The sequence below is a fragment of the Fopius arisanus genome, unplaced genomic scaffold (genome assembly GCF_000806365.1).
Source record: "Fopius arisanus strain USDA-PBARC FA_bdor unplaced genomic scaffold, ASM80636v1 scaffold00056, whole genome shotgun sequence".
Lineage (NCBI taxonomy): Eukaryota > Metazoa > Arthropoda > Insecta > Hymenoptera > Braconidae > Fopius > Fopius arisanus.
The window spans coordinates 25,700-43,785 of record NW_011887795.1 but is presented as its reverse complement, the minus strand read 5'-3'; the positions used below and the strand labels follow the sequence as shown (position 1 = coordinate 43,785).

Genomic DNA, 18,086 nt, shown 5'->3' with positions numbered 1-18,086 from the left:
CTCTCAATTCATTTGTTAATTAACAAATTAGAAAGGGTTGATTGGAGGATTTTTCGGTAGCACTTGATATTGTTTATCGGTTTTTCATTCATGGGAAGAAAGTTCTTCGAGAAGTTGTGGAAATGGAAAATTTGAGATCTTTTTGACGATGGGTAATTGTTTATAACATTTTGGGATTGAATTTACTCACAGAAATAGGTGGAGAGCTCGGTCGACTGGTTTTTCCTCCAGAAATTGTTCTAACGTGTGTTTTTTAATCTGATCTTCTGTCTGGAGAAGCGTGAACTAGATTTACAAAAAATGGAGTCATTGAAAATAATTAGAAATGAAAATTACTCTGAGGGCTTGTAGCATTGGTCGATCCAACTGAAGACTCGCGAAATCCTCGAAGTCCATATCCATCATCTCAAGGTTAATTAACAATTTGTTCTGATGAATTCACACTCGATTGATTAATTTACAATCGATTGAACTTAGCGATAATTCCGCGTGTTTTGTTCTGCCTAGTAATAATTTGAATGCAAGGGAAATTGAAGGAAATACACAATAAAATAATGATAAATTTATTTATTCGTATAAACGTTCATAATAAAAATAGTAATGACAAAAAATATCATGAGATTATTTACATCGAATAAGTATATCTTTCTATTACCCTAGCTTTCGTAAACATGTGGAGATTTATTACGTTCATAAATCTCTCGTGATAAATGGTAAAAATAAATGTCACGTTACGTATAAAATAGTAAATCTCATAAATCAGCGGTCGCCATTAAAACAAAATGAAAGAATAATTTTCAGGATTAAATTATCCAAGCGCTTTGTCAAAATCCCATAAAGAAAAATCTTTATCTTATTCGATTCCGATTTTGGCACAAAAACAAATAGAATATTTCAATAAAATTCTAATAGAAACTGTGAATAGTATTTTTCAGAGACAGCGCAAGGTCTTTATAAAAAAAGACGGATAATTTTCTGATTTCTGAAGAGTTTGGTCACCGCTGATGTATTTTAGTCCTCCCAACAGCTGAATTCAATCTTAAAAATAACAATAAGAATCTCAAGTCTCATGGAAGCACCCGAAACAAAATATACACAACAATCCATCCGTTTGCTTCGCCCTCACATTACGAATTAAATCAACAGCTGTATTAATAACATCAACATCAATCTGGCATCAATCTTTCTTGAGTTGAGTGTTTCCCCTACGATGAAGAGTAACAATAATTCAGACTAGGTGTAAACGCACTTGATATAATGCAAATAGAAAAATAATTTGTCATAAGACGAGAAATAAGTCTCTCATAAAAATTACATTTAAGCTATCTCCAATAACACGTCGGCTCGTTCTCTACAATCGTTTTATTATAAAAATATTCTTTAGTAAATGCGAATCGATCGAGTTTTCCACGCGATCAATCCGGCAATTGAGCGACTGTCATGTTTGTTTGCAGTAATCTCCCGATAATTGCAAGTCATCGCAAACAATTTTATTCAGAAGTCCTGACACGTCCGAAAGTTGAGACATTCAAACATCTCAAACGTTTCAATCCACAGACTTCCGTAGAAATTGGATCTAATTTCTACATAAAGTGTGAATTTCTGATTTGAATTTTGGATTTTTGGAATGTTTATCTCAATATATTCCAGTAAAATCCAATGCAAATCCAAATCTCAAACATAGCTCTCATCATCAACAACGGATCTAGAGTAGCCTATATGCCTGCTGGCAATATTTCCCCGGGGTTGAGGAGGTGGTCTGTACGGTGGAGGAGGTGGAAGGGACTTAGATCTTCCCGCAATCCTGTGCCTGTCCTCAAGACTCATATGAACAGGCGGCAGATGCTTGAGCCTTGGAGGCAGTGGAGGTGGTGTCTCCTCGATCCACGTCCTGCCATCCTCCCCAGAATCACTAGTCTCGACTTGCTTGAAGTTATAAATATCCGTCCTCTCATAGCCCTCACCAGCATTCTCTCTATTCCCATAGATGCTGTCATACCTCTCCCCACGTGTCTCCTTATTCAAAGTGATATATATCTCATTCTTGACTTTCTTGAATTCATAAATCTCCGAATTATAGCTCTCATTCTGAGAGACCGGTGAGGTCCTGGTGTACAGGTCTGATCTCTTCTTGAAATCTAAGAGCATCTCCTTCTTGAAATCGTATCTCTCAGCCTCCGACTCGGTCTCGCTTTCCTTGAGACTGGGCTGTCTGAAGACGATCTCCTTGCAACTCTCGATACTTTCCTTCAGGATTCCCTGTCTGTATTCCCTGGTGTAATGTTTCTCTTCAAACCTTTCCTTTCTGTGCTCCTCCTCGAGCTTCGAGTTCCTCGTCCGCTTTAGCTGCGCCCTTAACCAGTCCTGCCTCTGGAAATTAGGGTTCGAGTTCGAGTAGTTCTGCTTGTCACCGTCAAACCCATGATCCGCATTCTGATACGAATGCAGACGATCATCCCAACCACCCGTGTAGACCCTGACATAAGCCTTGAGGGCCGATTTATCCTTGTCATTCGACGATTTGTCAAACGATGTAGAAGCGTTAACAGCAAGATCTTCAGAGCTGACGGGCGATTCGGGAATGAATAGCTGGCAGTCGGAGAGGGTGAGGCCAGAGTCTCTGGAGAGGGACATGTGGTCCTTCCGCGGTGGTTCAGTCAAGTCTAGGCTATCTAAGGACAGTCCTCCTGAGTGGAGACTGTCTGTGCTTTCCTCAGCGCCACTGTCGCTGCGTTCTTCTCCTAAAAGTAACGTTACACCATCACCGAAGAGTACCTCACAGTTTCGAATGAGAATCTCAGTGAGGGCTGGAATCGCTCGACTCTGATTGACAGTTGGGCTTGACGACCACAAGAGGCTGGGGCCACAGCAGACCCCTAGATTACTTGCGCACATCAGATTATGTTTCGATCTTCTGGCGATGTGATGCAACACGCAGATCAGATGAGACAGAAGATTGTAGTTGGCTTTTGGCAGCCTGTCGAGAATTGTTTTGATGGTTTGGACTGAGTTACTGGTGTCCAAGGATGCCATCCACAAAGGAAACAGATGAGACGTCAGGAGAGGATCGGGAAGGGAGCGGAGAAAGTCCTTCAGAAGAGAAGCTACTGCTATTATTGGAGCATCTTCAAGACAACTCGAGTCACCGGTCGACTCAATCTGATCCCGCAGCTCTCGGACAATTCTCACATTGGCGGATTTCCTGAAGATTCCCTGGATGAACGGGCCCTTTGCGAACAGCTGCTGCAACATCATCTGCACTGGCTTCGGCAGACCGTTTTCTTCTAGTCGAGAGAGGTTTACCCCGAAGATATTTGGATTGAGGGACAGCGATCGGCGGAGCAAACCTGTGATCTTCGATTTGCTCTTCTTCAGTGGAGACTTCAGAGTCGGTCGCAGAATGAAGTGGCACGTGTCGTGTCCGCTCTTGTTGCAGTGCTCCAGGTCAAAGCCCTCTTCGGCTGAGAGGGTGTGGCGCAGGTTAGACAGCTTTATCGCGAACGGCCGCTCTTGACCGATTAAAGGATATGGCGCCTCGTCTAGAGAGGTTCGCGCCCACAGCTGGAACGAACCCTGGAGATCCAGCAGACGCGTCGCCAGGTTCACGCAGGCTGATGCGGTCATCTCTGAGTTCACCATTATTGTTTTGCACTGAAGAGGTGTGAAAAAATCAGTTAATTCATTTCGAAAACACAATGTATGCTAAATGAATACATTCAATTTCGGGATAAATGAATTGAAAATTGGAGTTCAATGCCATTTTCTCATAAATTGAGAGAGGGATAACTCAAACTTACGTATTCAGTGTTGGTCTCACTATCGTGATACACAACTTGGATATTAGTGTCAGACGGCTCTTTGATGCTCTCCCCCCGAACGATTTCCGCGAGTTTGGTCCACCAGAGATCTCTAGCCGCTGCCGTCCTGTAATGACAAACAACATGAGAATTCCGCGCTTTAAAGACAAATGCCAATAGTTTTTCCTTCTTCCTCAGAAAGACTAATGAGAACAATGGTAAATGCGCAGTGACTCGAGGCAATGACAAATCGCAAATTATCTTTGTCCTCATGCGGCGTAGCTTTTTTTGCTAATAAATTAGCAATGCGCTACCGTGTGGTAATTTGTTTTACATTTATCACTTTGTATTATTCCGTTAATTCATCGATGTTGTTCGTAAAACTGGAATGCTTAAACGGTAGATTGGAAATCACGCATTACGATTTGTATTCAAACTCTCACGTACATAAAAGTGGCAACAACATTGGTCGTAGGCCAGCCGAGAACAAAACTAGTCTCTTGAGATTTGTTGGTCTCGGCGACATCCTCGATGTGTCCAGCTGTTATCCAGAGTTCACTCATCTTGACAGTCTGCTTGAGCTTGAAGGTACCACCACTGCGTGCCTTCCCAACCAGAAGAAGATCGGAGAAGAGAAATAGATGTCTGTCCTGCGATTGCATACCCTGCAACACCAAAAGATCAACATCAATAAACCCAAACCATCGATCAACTCTTCAAAAAGACTGTCGCTGGGACCCACCGTTGTAAACTGCACTGGTGTTTCCAACAGAAATTTTCTGGGCGGCGACTTGGGCGCACCCGACGGCGTCTCGACGCACTGAAGATTTTTTTGGGATAATGCTCGACTCAATCGGTTAGCATTCGTGCCATTCCTCTTCCTCACCAAACTCTTCGGCTTCTGCAGTACAAAAAATGTGATTTAATATTCACGTTTCAAGGATTCAACGAATGGATGAACGAGCATGCGGCATGCAACGGTGCTAACACACCCGTCCGCTTTACAATTCTCAGCATTCCTTGGCGAGGCTGAGGTGAATTATTGTTTCTAATGATTCGTAATCCTCTTTCAAATGTACGTGACAATATGGGTGAGTCAAATAGACGAGGTGACTATTCCCTCTTTGATTTGCCTAATCCTTACTATATCACGGATAATACAAGAGTTTGAATATTTTTATTTCCGTCAGATCTGAATTGAAATCTTTCATATACAGAGATCACGAAGAGATCGTACCTTCAGAGGGATAATCCACGATCTGAATGCAAAGAAAACTCAAAAGAATTAGCAATCGCCAAGAAAATCGACTCTCTCGATAAAACCTATCGTACAACATGAATTTCCGGTTGATTACAATTCCTCCAATTGCATATCCCTCAAAAATCCCATTTTCAGAACGAGAGAGAGGGGGAGGGGGGGAGCCCCCATTCCCCGATCGGAGGGGCTCAGCCCCCCCGCACCAGTATTTTCATCCATTAAGACCCCTAGTGTCATCCAAATGCACTGAAATATCACGTGAGATATCCTAGCAGCAACAAAATCATTCCGCCAAGATCATTCGAGAATAATATAAAAAAAAAAATAAATAAATCCATGAACCTGCGTTCCTAGAAACGATAGAGACTTCAACGTTGGGTAACGACAAATGAGGATTGAAGTGGTGGAGTTGACTCAAAGTGCAATTAGGTGTAATAGTCTTTAAAGGTCTACATACAAAGAAGTAATGCCTTTTCCCAGTGTGTATGGATTATATAGCTTACCGTAGTTAGTACGTCTCTCTCATGCAGACGCAGGTTGTCGTTGGGAAAAAGATCCTGGATACGGTGAAGGTCACCATCCAACTGTCCACGCGGTACTCCGCTTGTTATGTTTGTGGTTGAGCTCGATAAATCACGGGATTCGTGGCCCAGGTATCTCTCGTACTCAGCCAGCCTCTGAACCTGATGGAATTCCCAAGATTTACCATATTTATTTATCATTCAGATGAGATCAATAATGATTTAGTCATCGCGCCGATGAAAAGCCCCTAAAAAACGAAAATACAATCCCCTGGGACCCACGGGACCCACAGGACCCTTGGGACCCCTGGGGCCTGATTCAGCACTCTTTAAAATTTTTGTTTAATCATATCTTCAACCGAAAATTCAGTCCCCATTACTATTACTTCAACTCGTAAACGTCGGAAAAATTCCAGCACCCAAAAAAAAAAGTACAAATTAAATTAAAAACAATAATTAACAGCGAACTAAATTAATTATTTTCATATATTTGGCCTGAATGATACAATAATCATTTATTAATCATTAATAATCATCAAGAATCGTCAATAGTTATCGAGAAAAATTTATTTATCATTCCACATCGCAGCGTGCGATTAAAATCCCAAGATAAAATCATCCATTAAATGACTTCCACTCGTGCATTAATTCCACCATAAGATCCCATCAATTTTTCTCCACGAAAATATCAATAATTCAATATTCATAATTATTAATTTCTCCCCGTTGGTTGAAGAAATGAGTGATATTAATTTTGAAATGGTGGAGTGGCAGGGGGACGAGTAATAAATGTTACGCGTACAGAAAGTTGGTGGGGAATGGGCAGTACACGGTGAAAGTTTACGAGCGACCAGAAGCCATTGGCTGCAAAAGACGTGGGCAATAGTTGTATTACACCGGCTGTTGAATTTTCCACAAGTATCGTAATGACGGTGGTGAAAGATACCCCCAGGCAATGCTCGTCAACTATTCCGATGGACATTCATCAATAAAATAACAGCTTTTCAGTGGATGCGTGTGTTATTCCGTATTTTTCACACCGATGGTGAAATTTTTTATGTTATTTCTTCCTGAAATAGAGGTTTCTTCTGATTGTGAGAAAGAACCGGTAGATGCAATCAGTGGAGATCCCTTGGATGACGAGATGTAAGAAATGTGACTTGTGACACGTACAACGCGGTGAAAGCGTTCCTACACCAAAAGGGAGACATGATGCATTGGTGCATCCACCATAATGGATTATTTATTGTACTTTTCCCTGTGGAATTGTCGGTTTGAGTTATTCATCTCGTCATTTGATTTCGCCAATCGGCAAATCATTAAAATCATTGTAAATCATTATTATGAGTTAATCGAATGGTGTAATTGCAGTCTTCATTGTAATCACCGAATTCCAGAGTTCATTTGGACAGACTATAATGATCTTAATGATAAAATAGTAATGGCAATGATCGGTTGGATTTTCTAGGGAGTGGAGTTGCCTTGGCTCAGATTCCGTGACTCCATTCTGCAATTTACCTTCCACCTGTGCTCCAAAGACCATTTGCGTTAATGTAATAAACACTCGAAAGGAATCTCACTCCATTCACTCGTCTCGGATTACAGTTTAAATGGTTGGTGAATATATCGATGGATTTCTCCGTGGAATCGTTGATTTTAAGTTTTTGGAATTGCCGTGAGTTCTCAATGGACTCGAACTTGGCACGAGTTTAGCTGCAGTAGATGCAAAATTATGGTGTCCGAGAAATGATAGCCCTCGAAAAAAAAAAGGATACGAGTGGATGGCCTTGATGTACGGTAGTTAACCAATACCACGATAACCTGAGAGTTGATCTCTACCACCGCACAACACCGCCATTACCAACACTATCTGCTCGACCCAAACGCCATTCTTCGGTGTATGTCGAGGAATTTCAGGGAAGATATTCAAGTGCACGTGGAAATTGTTTGCAAGAGTTTGTTTTAAATATAACATGAGGAAATGCAACGAGCGGTGACGCTAAATGATGATTACAAGACAGGGAGATGATTACTTGAGAGAGATTCGAAGAAAGTATTCAATTTCCGCCATTTTCCTCATTATCACTCACCACAAAATGGCGGGGGATCGATTTTCATCGAGAAATCGATAAAAAATCCATTTTTTTAAATGAAAATGAGTTTTTTTGAAAAAAATTGCGGTTTTAGTTTAATGCAATTTTTATTTCTTTAAACCGATGAGTCGAGTGGTTGCGGTATTTTAGGGTGAAGATCCATGGGAATATCAGAATTTTTCCGATGTTCCGAGTTGTGAAAAAAATGGCAAAAAGACGCGGAAAAATCGGGAAAATAGCGGCAGTAAATAGTGAGAATACATAAAACACAAAGTTTGCAGGAGCTGCATATTAAATTGAGGCATACAGAGTTGGGCCTCAAGGTCTGTACACTTAGCAGTTCTTCAAGCCAATGGCTTCAGCGAGATGTTTGTTGATACCCCAACGAGATTTTTCACCATTGAAATAAATGGAAAATCCCTAATGATTCATCAAAATTCCCTTTCACTTTAAAATCGCCAGTCAAAACCAGACGAGACATATATCAATTACTGAATAAAAAGTAGTGAAAGTACTTTTACCTCGGCCCACAGACTCTCAATCCCCAAAAAAACAATTTCTAAATAATTTATTATAAATTTCTTCCGCGTGGATAAATCTCCCAAAATATCTCTCTGTGAAATTTCACTCAAAAAACAGCAATTTTTGAATGAAGACCGTCAGGATAAATAAAGAATAAATAGTCGCCTCAGGATTTATAAAAAAAAATTCCCTCCACATAAAACCATCGAGTGATTCATCCCTTCCTAGTACTTTCGAAATCACATAATCCAATCACAAAGTCTATTGTTCAACAAGTCGTTAGATAATCCGAAATTCCCTTGTCCCCTACGATCCATTCAATACCCGAAGAATACATATTATTCTTTGAACTCATGAAGTGCGTAATTCACATGCATCGAAACATAATCTCTCGTTACTTCCTGGTAAACGTAATCCGACTCGTTTTCCACATAAAAGCGGGGGAGTATTGTTTAAAATTATGTTGAAATTATGAAATTAAATCTTATCGTCGAAACTGGCGATAAAATAATAAAATAACCATCGAGAAAGTCGAATAGTATTTGCCCTGACAATAGTCACAAGATTAAAAGCGATAAAGCATTGAATTACACATGTAATATAGATTTCACCAATTGAGAGATTGAGTTCTGTTCTCTCCACGACTGATATCACCGAGACATATCAAGAAACGAGGGCCTCAATTCTCGAAATAACTAGAGAGTGATGAGACACCAGTGGCCATTAACATTCTTCATTATTCATCACCGATTAATTTCTCTTATCATACTCTCCACTTCTCTTCCACCTAATCCACCCAGCGCAATGCGTACATTCGCCTTTATTTAAATGACAAATGAAAAATAATAATAATAGAAGCAGGAAACTACGGGTTTCGATATAAAATTATAAACAACTTTGAAAAGTCTTCTCTTAACTTCCCAGTTTTTACGACTTTTTCCTACAAACTTTTTATATCCAGCAAACCACTGGAGAAAAAGCGGTTCGATCACTTGTCAGGATCCTACTATACAGAGGTATCCTTGTTCAGGTTCTGACAGTCAAACTGGTTTCGACAAAAATGAGAGGGAGATAAAAAAGGAAAATTCAGAGAGATACTCATAGACTGAGTCACCCCCTCCTCATTTTTCTCATCATCAAAATATATTTCAAAAGTTGGAAACTATCTAATTAATTGAGAACGTAATCATCGGCTTTTTCCTTCCCCGGAAAAACTGAGAAAACTCAATTTTCTTGAAGTTTCAAGATGAATGAGTAATTCAGTGGCTGAATTAGGAAATGGAACTGTGGAAATTCAATTGAAATTGAATACTCAGATGAGTTGGGGGTGGGAATATCGATGAATTTCCACCGGGAAAGTGGAAAATTTCGGTGTGAAGAGTAATTTCTCTTAAAAATCCATCGGTGCCGACATTTTTCCCTCCCTCTTGGAATTCCACATTTTTTTCTCTTTAAAAGGGGTTTAAACTGCCCAGCGGCTATCTCGGCACGAAAGAAGCGTGCATACCTGCTTCCCATCAAGGTGCCAGTATAAGTTTTCACTGAAAGAGAGGTACATGTATAAAACACCGCAATACGGAGAGTTGGGGAAGCGAAAGAGGTATCTGTAGAGGCGAGTAATCATAGTTGTGAGGCGGGTGCGCCTCGAAAGCCCAGTTTTGTTGTCTATCTTGGAAACCCGGAAATGCCCTGGAATTTATATTGCGTACCCACTTACAAGAGCTCGCTTGAAGTTTTGCCAGGAGATGCCGGAGAATGTAATTGGAATTGGTATGTACGAGGTAACATGAAGGATCAGATGCGGTAGAGCCGATTATTTCAGCATCGGGGCTCAGAATTCCACGAATTTACGCTTTAGAGAGCCCCCCCCTCTGCCGGGGGGCGCGACACTGCGCAGTCAACGGCGCAGAGGGACATATGCTTGGACACAAAAATTGGAGAAAATTTAAGGATTTAAGACAACATTCAACTTCAATTTATCGACTAATTCAGATACAGGACTGTACGTTGGCCGCCATTTTGTGATATCATTGACATTTCACAGCTGTTGAAAGTACTTTTTATTGATACCGTGAATGATCCGGGGGTCTCCCTCAGTTTCTGGAACATCAGGAGTCACATGGGAAACCACAGGAAACCCTGGAACCGCCACGTCAGTACAGACGATAACTTATCGATAATCGATAAGACTCCGAGAAATTCAATTCGACTTGAACCTGAACTCGGACACTTCTGGGTGACTCAGCCGTATCGAGTTTAACTCGAATAAAATTTAGCATAAATCGCCGGTGCGGGAAGTAACAGCGGTATCACGAGTGGTGTGGGTGCACGGACAATTACATGTGACCGCACGTAGGCCAGGGTGACCCGAGCTCCCCCCCCCAGGTGGAGGGGGCAACATCAAGACTCCCGCATGTTAGAGACCGTCTCGAGGTGAATGAGAGTGACCTTGACCTCCGAGTGTCCAGGTAATCAGACATCCTGAGGACGTTAAGCCCGCTCAACGGGTATTACTTGGTGCCTTCGAACTGACCTCACTCCCTGGCACACATTCCAACCTATCCATGTACCTCTCCTTCTCACTCCTAGCGGTTCAATCACCAATTCTCAACACGAGCACAATTACAAATGATAAATCGTGCCTGCGGCACCAATAGCAACCTATCAGAAATTTTGATGAGCCAACAGATGTTTCTCGTGTTGTTAAACATTTAGGTGACCAAAAGGGAAGTGAAAAAAAGAATTGAAAATTGCTGTCATTACTCGAATTTCTGGAGAATGCGGCTCACGAAATGAATTATTTTTATCTCTCTCTTTCTTTTACTCTGGAAAGAGATTGCATCTGTCGACTACACCTGCCCGGGCCCAGGAGGCGTCAACGGATTCTACCTGCTGGAACTTCTGGCGTGCCTCAAATATAAGAGAATAACAAAGTGCGTTGCATGTCCCTTGGGGATTTTTCCGGCAATTCTCTGAAGGCAATTTACCTGGTTGTGGATCGTCAGGGCAGGTAAAAATTGGCAATTTCGAGTGTTGAAGGGGCCAATTACCGTGGAATATTGGCATGGAAGAAATATGTACTAGTGCAATTGTCGTATCTTCACTTTGGACGAGTCATATTTTAGCCAATGGAGATGCCAATCAGCGATTTGTTCATTTTATTTTGGAGAAAATTTTTGCCACATCGCACGGTTGTCAGCGGTTTGTCAGATGTGTTGAGAGTCGAGTGGGGAAAAATAAAGAAAAATCTCCATAATTATTTGCCACGAAGGCCAACGTGTCCCCACCAGTGCGTGTAAATGCTGAACCATGACGCAACGTCACGAAGGATGCGCTCTGAGCATTCCTGTTTCGATCTTATCTCAATTTTTGGACACTCCAGGGATTTATACGACTGTTTTTTTTTTTCACCGCTGGGACAGGATGCCAAGAGAGATTTTTGATTGTCGGCCAGGCAGTAGCTTCCTGAGGATAATGGAGTGGATTTGTAGTATTCGATGGTGTGAAAATGGATTTTCAGAGGGTGTCTCCGACGTACCTGAAGTGCAGGTAGATTTTCTCACTTGACAGATGAATGTGATGGGCATACCTAGGATAACGGTGCGAGGACAACCATTCCAGCATTCATCACCAAGAGGTGAAAGCTTTTTATCATTTTTGAGATTTTCTCGAGATGACGAATACATTCTTTCATCAGAATAATCGTACAGAAACAGAAACTCTAGATGTGCGCAGATTTATTTAATTTTTACTCACCATATTTTATGGCATGTTGGACGAGGGAATTGTAATTTTATTTTGAGATTGAGTGATAATTATTTATAATGTCACCATCGAATATCGGAATTTCTACAAGTGTGATTGATGAAATATTCTTGACAAAAGTCACTCGAGACACAAAAGGTGCAACAGGTGTAAGCTCTCGGTACATGCCCTTATTCGTCAGTCCCCAGGAGCACGTGTAGACGACAAAGAAAAAAAGACTCCTTGAAAGTCCTTCCGATTGTCGTCATACACCCATTATTTCACACACCAAACCACTAATTTTCGAGAGACAACTGGGATAACAGACTCAAGGCTCCTCCGAGGTCTCGCTAACGCAAAAATTCTCACGAATAATTTAAAGCATTGCCAACCCCTCATAAATAGATTAATTAATAACACGGTGGGATTAGCTGTTGGCACTCTCCCATGGAATTATCATCCGCATTTTCTATCCACGCACATGAGCAAATGCATTTATCAAATTGATGTGTTTTGTGGGTGTGAGGGTGTTGGTCATTAACACCGGTAAAGGAGACAAGTCACCTCAGTGCTGATGAGTACACGGGCTTTTCCCACAGTTCCGGTCTCTGACAATCATGGAAACCTAGCACTTCCTGTTGTACCTTCCGGTCTCTCCCTGTGCCCACACACCATTTTTTTTTGTAATACATCACTGTGAACGGACGAAACTATTAAATGATTGTAAATTTTTTCTGTTGACTCACATCTGGATAATTGGACAATTATCCATTGTCTTCTGAGTCGTTTTTTTTGTGGTCAAGAGCTGGGATAATGCGATTAAAAAATTACATCAGGAGAAGGAGTCGATTGTTGTTTGAAGGATTTTTCCATGAAAACTGACAATTGTCTTTGGTAATACTGTCTTGAAAGCGATTTATTTCTCGAACTGGAGAGCGAAGGGGCGTGCCCCGCGTGTCATTGGCGAGCGAAGGGAGCAAAGGGGCGTGGCCCGCCTGTGATTGGCGAGCGAAAGGAGCAAATGGGCGGAGCCTGAGATTTCCCTATCGCTTCGCGCACATCTCCAGCGAATGAGATGAATTGACGATCGTTGGAGCGCATGGAAATAATTCCCCTTTCATAAATATTTCGCGTTCTTAAGATATTCTGTTCAAAATGAATGCCATTTGGGAATCGATCATAGTTCGATGCATTCGGATATAAAACTCTGATGGGCATGTATAAATGGGCACACGAGTGAGCTTGAATGGACCAGCAGAATGTTATATGTATTGAAGAAAAGAGAAGACTTCTTGCGGGGGTAACGGTTATGTCCTGACCGTTATTATTCTCCGTGTTACGTGGGGACAATGGTGGCGTGTCCTCGCGAAAGAATGGAATAAGATGGAGTAAAATATTTTAGTGATTGATGGGGATGAACGTCGGGCATTATACCGATCGTGTGAATGATTCTGGTGCTATGTGAAGAAAAATAGTGGGAAAAAAAAAAATTATTGGATTGAGTATCTTGGGCTTGAAATATTGATCCCACCTCATCGAACAAGATACTGATCACCTACATCTGAACGCCAATTACTTCCAATGAAGCTCCTGGTATACCGACGCCAAGGGACTGTGTTCAATATCCTACGACTGAAATCGATAGTATTCATTGCGTAACGAGGCACTCACTGCAAATCAAATGAATAGTCAATAAAGCATTTCGCTTGCCTCATACACCTCATTTATCTCGACCTTTTTCCTGGAATTCCAGATGGCGGATACACCAGGAATTTTCAGGGGAATGAGAATGATAAGTTGAGGATATTTTTCAGCTATTGGCCACGCCGATTCAGTCAGTTTCTACAATTCTAAAAAAATATACGCACGATAAAAGTCAATTATAATATGCGAAATAATTTACATATTTTAATTGTCGCGGATATATTTCGCAATTGAAGGAAGGGGAGAGCGTTAACTGATACGAGAGATAAACGCCATATAAAATAGAAATAAAGGATAGTAGATATATTGTAAGAAACTGGTAACGCAATGTGGTATTGCTTGAGATACAGAGTAGAAAGTAAAGGATAATATAAAAATAATAAAGGAATGAAACGGCAATAAAAGTATTGGAGATTTCTAACATCAATGGATAAACTTGAATTGAATACCTCAAGTTATTTATTGCCATTGGAATTAAAATAGTGATATTAAAGAAGGAGTACCATTGGTACTCGGAGAGATTATTAAACCGAGAGGAAATCATTTATTCATTAATATATTTATATTCGTTAACGAGGAAAACGTGGAGCCAATACTCGGTGATTTCACATAGATATTTAATGAAGTGAGATTTAATTAATTTCTCAATTGATTAAAAACACATGTTTAACAAACACGTATATATCATATATCAAATTGACAGATTCATGATGATATTTTGAATATTACGAAAGAGGATATGTTTAAAAGATCTAACGTTTCATGCAAGACGATTCGAAAATTATTCCACTCGGTTGAAAAAGAAAACAAAAGTAATGCAAGAGTGAACGGCATGATTTCAATAATATTTTTACTCATGCGTGACAAGCATCGCGACAAGCATCTGTTGAACCCACCGTACATCCACGATATTATCCACATGGGTGGGGTCTCATTCCGCTGGTGTAGCATTATGTCAATAAATGAAACTCTAGCTGAACCAACATTAGATATGTATATCGGATTAAAATCATAGGCTCGAGAGTCATAAAACGATTATACGCGTTCATGTAGTGGGATAAAATTCCGAGTTGAAAAATATATGGGGGGGTATTGAATTGGGGTTACAGTACGATATACTTACAATGTTTGAGGCCAGTGAAAACGAGCAACCTCGTTGCTGAGGTCCAAGGTCATCGATTTATATACGCTTGCACATGCCTTTCCCCGCGGCAAGCATTTAAAACCACTAGACACTGATTGTTTCTCAGAAAAATTTACGGCAAAAAAAAATTTCCCATTCTCTCCTACTCGGCGTTTTCCGCAAGTTTTCAGGACTTATAGGCGTCAGGGGGGCCGAGCCCCCCCTTCGTCGTAACTCCGAATAGTTCATGTCGCATAGAATATTCATTATGTATTAATTGTAGTATGGGACTGAGGGCGTAACGTGAAGCTGTGGAAATTGAATAATAGGTTTTTCTCGGGTGTAATCATATTGTATTCGTGGAAATAGTTTCTTAATCCATGTTATTTACCGTCAATTCTGAAAGGCTGTCTCAGGAAGTACCGCGCCTAGTCTAGATTATAGTTAAGGAATGAAACATCACAACTAGGTGGGACAACGACTCCTTTGGAGTGCGTACACCGTCCGCTCCTTCACCAGTTAACGAGTTATTTGTTGCGGGAGTTGTTACCGTCTGACACACGCACATGCACATCGAGGCACACCAGGTCGCTGCTTCCTCATCCGGCGTATATCGTGCACAATAACTATTAATATTCAAACGGAGAAGAAAAAGGGTTCACATGTACCCTAGTATCATGACGAGATCCAATGAGGTGTACTTGGTAATTAGAGTGAGCATTGAACAATCGCGATTGGAGTTTCAATTGTCCAGGGTAACGAGAACGTGAGGTGAATATCAATGTCCGTTACGGGGCAAACCATTTGGATAGTATTAGGTGGCGCATCAATTTGTGCCGATTTTTCCCATTCCGGATCGATGTATTCTGGTCATTAAACATGAAGGGGCTAAATACAATGCTTACCGCTGTACCACCGAAGAATTAAAATACAATTGACAGTTAAGATCGGAGGATTTAATTTACAACACATCGGTATGAAAATGCCGTTTGGTAGTAAATTGCCGATTTATCACCCAAAATGTGTCTACAATATCGTAATAAAAGGAAATTACCCACTTATTTTCCTGGGAGAATCATTCCTTCGAGATTGTTCAGCATTTTGGAAATTTATGTCTGAATGTCATGTATAACATGACATGGGATCGTCGAAAAACGTTAATCTTCCCATTATAAAATTATAAATATTATAAAAATGATGGAACATTATAATGGCGTTAAATTTTTTAAAGTGTATTTTTAATTTTACGGCGCGCTATAAAAAAATCATCATAAAATCATATAATATACGACTTTTAAATTTAAAATACGATGTGATTGTACCGAATAGAACCAAGTGCTTGACCATTTTTTTAGAGGAAAAAAAATAACTGGAAGTCGTGCTGGTAATTAATTTAAAAGATAATTTGTGCTCAGGAAATATATCATCACACGGCAAACATTTTCAGCGTAATCAATTACCGTCGATTCGGTACAAAATACCCCGAGAAGTTATTAGCTAACTTGAAACCCGAGTTTTATGGGTTTATAACGGGTTAAGATTTGGTACGGCCTTTGGGAAGGACATACCATAGGCACTTTCGTGTGCCTTACCTCGGGCTAAAGGGGAATGCCGATAAATTTGGCACGAACGGAAAATACCGCTAGAGTTACAACATTCTCGGTATTTTTCCTTTTTCATTTCCATTGTTTTTTTTCTTCATTTCATTTGAAGTAATTATATAAACGTCTCGGAATTCCAATTTGAAGGGGACTGTTTCTTACATTTCGAAATACCCCCGACGCTTTTTCATTCAAATTCCACCGCGTAACTGATATTTTTACATTTTCTCAATTATCCACAAATTAAATTTTTAAAAAATGGTAAAAACGTCTCGTCCATAAAATCTGATTACGCGATGTCTAATTACCACATTAAATAATCAAATAAATAAAATAAATAAATCCAATGATTCTTTATAAACAATTTAACAATATTCTAATACTGTGAAGAGGAGAGGGGGGCGAGAGGTTAAAAATGGAAAAAAGGCTCGCCCATACAATCTGAAAACATGGATTACCTCTTTCATTCCATCGAGCCTCCCGAGGCTTTTAGTCCCTCTCAGTGGGAATGCAGGCTCACACCAGCTACCAGCACTAGGCGCCGTGGGACAGATCCTGGCCTCCCCGACATTCAGCCCCCTAGCCCGACTCTTGCTCTTCCTCTTATCCAACAAATGCTTTGCCCTCGACTTCCTAACAGTCGTGCCCCCATCATCCTCAGGATCACTCTGAACCTCCCACCTCGATGGCGATTTAAATCGCCTCCTGGAGCTCGTCGGAGACGTCACCGGAGACGTCAGCCTCTGCACCAAAGTCCCAAACATAGTCATCATTCGATTCGACAATCAGCACAACACAAAACACTTGGCGTGATTAATCACCAAAAATTACCCCCCAAAAAGTTCAGCGATATTGACAATTTCTGGGACCCTCATCCCGAGATCATCATCATCATCATCATCATTATCATCGTCACTGGAACAACTCACGACAATTCCAGATGCAATTCATTCGCGCGAACGATCAACTTCGCGAGTAGATGATTAACGCGCGTTACAATTCGCGATATTCGATGACAATAATCAACTCGTGTGTTTAATTGCTGTTCTTTTGGACTGAGTAATCGTCGAGCTGACGTGTCAGTTTGAAAAGACTGGTCCTGAATCACCTAAGTATTTGCCCCCGGGGCATCCACACACCACTAGCACTTGATACGCTCATAAAACTTTTGAGCAGTCGTCGCCACCCGATCCGGCGACGCCTCCAATTTATCAATTGAAAAAATGGAGGAAAAAGTATCCATGATAAGTGCAGCGGGCATACAATTAAAACACTTGTACGGACTCTATGTCTTTTTTTATTTTTCTTTTTTATCGGGAGATTGGAATACGCATTCCCCAGCGATGATGGACTCACTGCGTGCGGAATTCAACTAGCCGCGCTGAGATGGTCGCACACGACCGGTTGGCCTCGCTCTCACGGAGTGACACGACTCCGTCCGAGTGTTTCCGAGCCATTCCGTAAATGCACGAAGTCCCCACGACCATTGCCGAGAGTGAATGGAGGGTGTTATGGTTACCATAGCGATGGGGACTGCTCCCCTGGGGCCTCATCCGCCCTGGCATTCCACCTGCATCACTCTCTTTCTCTATTGGGCCTCTCGCTTGCTCTTGTTATCGCGTTCAACAGATTTTCAACGGTTTTGACGGATGACTAGTTGCTTTTTTGAGAAACACATGTGTCATTGAAATTTGATATGGCCATTGGGATGACCATGTGCCAT

General features: G+C 41.0%; 1 protein-coding gene across 1 annotated transcript; it reads right to left on the bottom strand.

Moving 5' to 3' along the window:
- Positions 1 to 574: 574 nt before the first annotated feature.
- LOC105268303 (rho GTPase-activating protein 20-like) lies at positions 575 to 17,731 on the bottom strand. The gene is made up of 6 exons (XM_011307749.1): positions 16,822 to 17,731; positions 5,559 to 5,738; positions 4,540 to 4,698; positions 4,245 to 4,462; positions 3,798 to 3,924; positions 575 to 3,651 (listed from the first exon to the last, which is right to left on the bottom strand). Exons 1-6 carry the CDS (start codon positions 17,134 to 17,136, stop codon positions 1,675 to 1,677), a joined length of 2,976 nt encoding a protein of 991 aa, XP_011306051.1. The 5' UTR covers positions 17,137 to 17,731; the 3' UTR covers positions 575 to 1,674.
- Between the last annotated feature and the right edge of the window lie 355 nt (positions 17,732 to 18,086).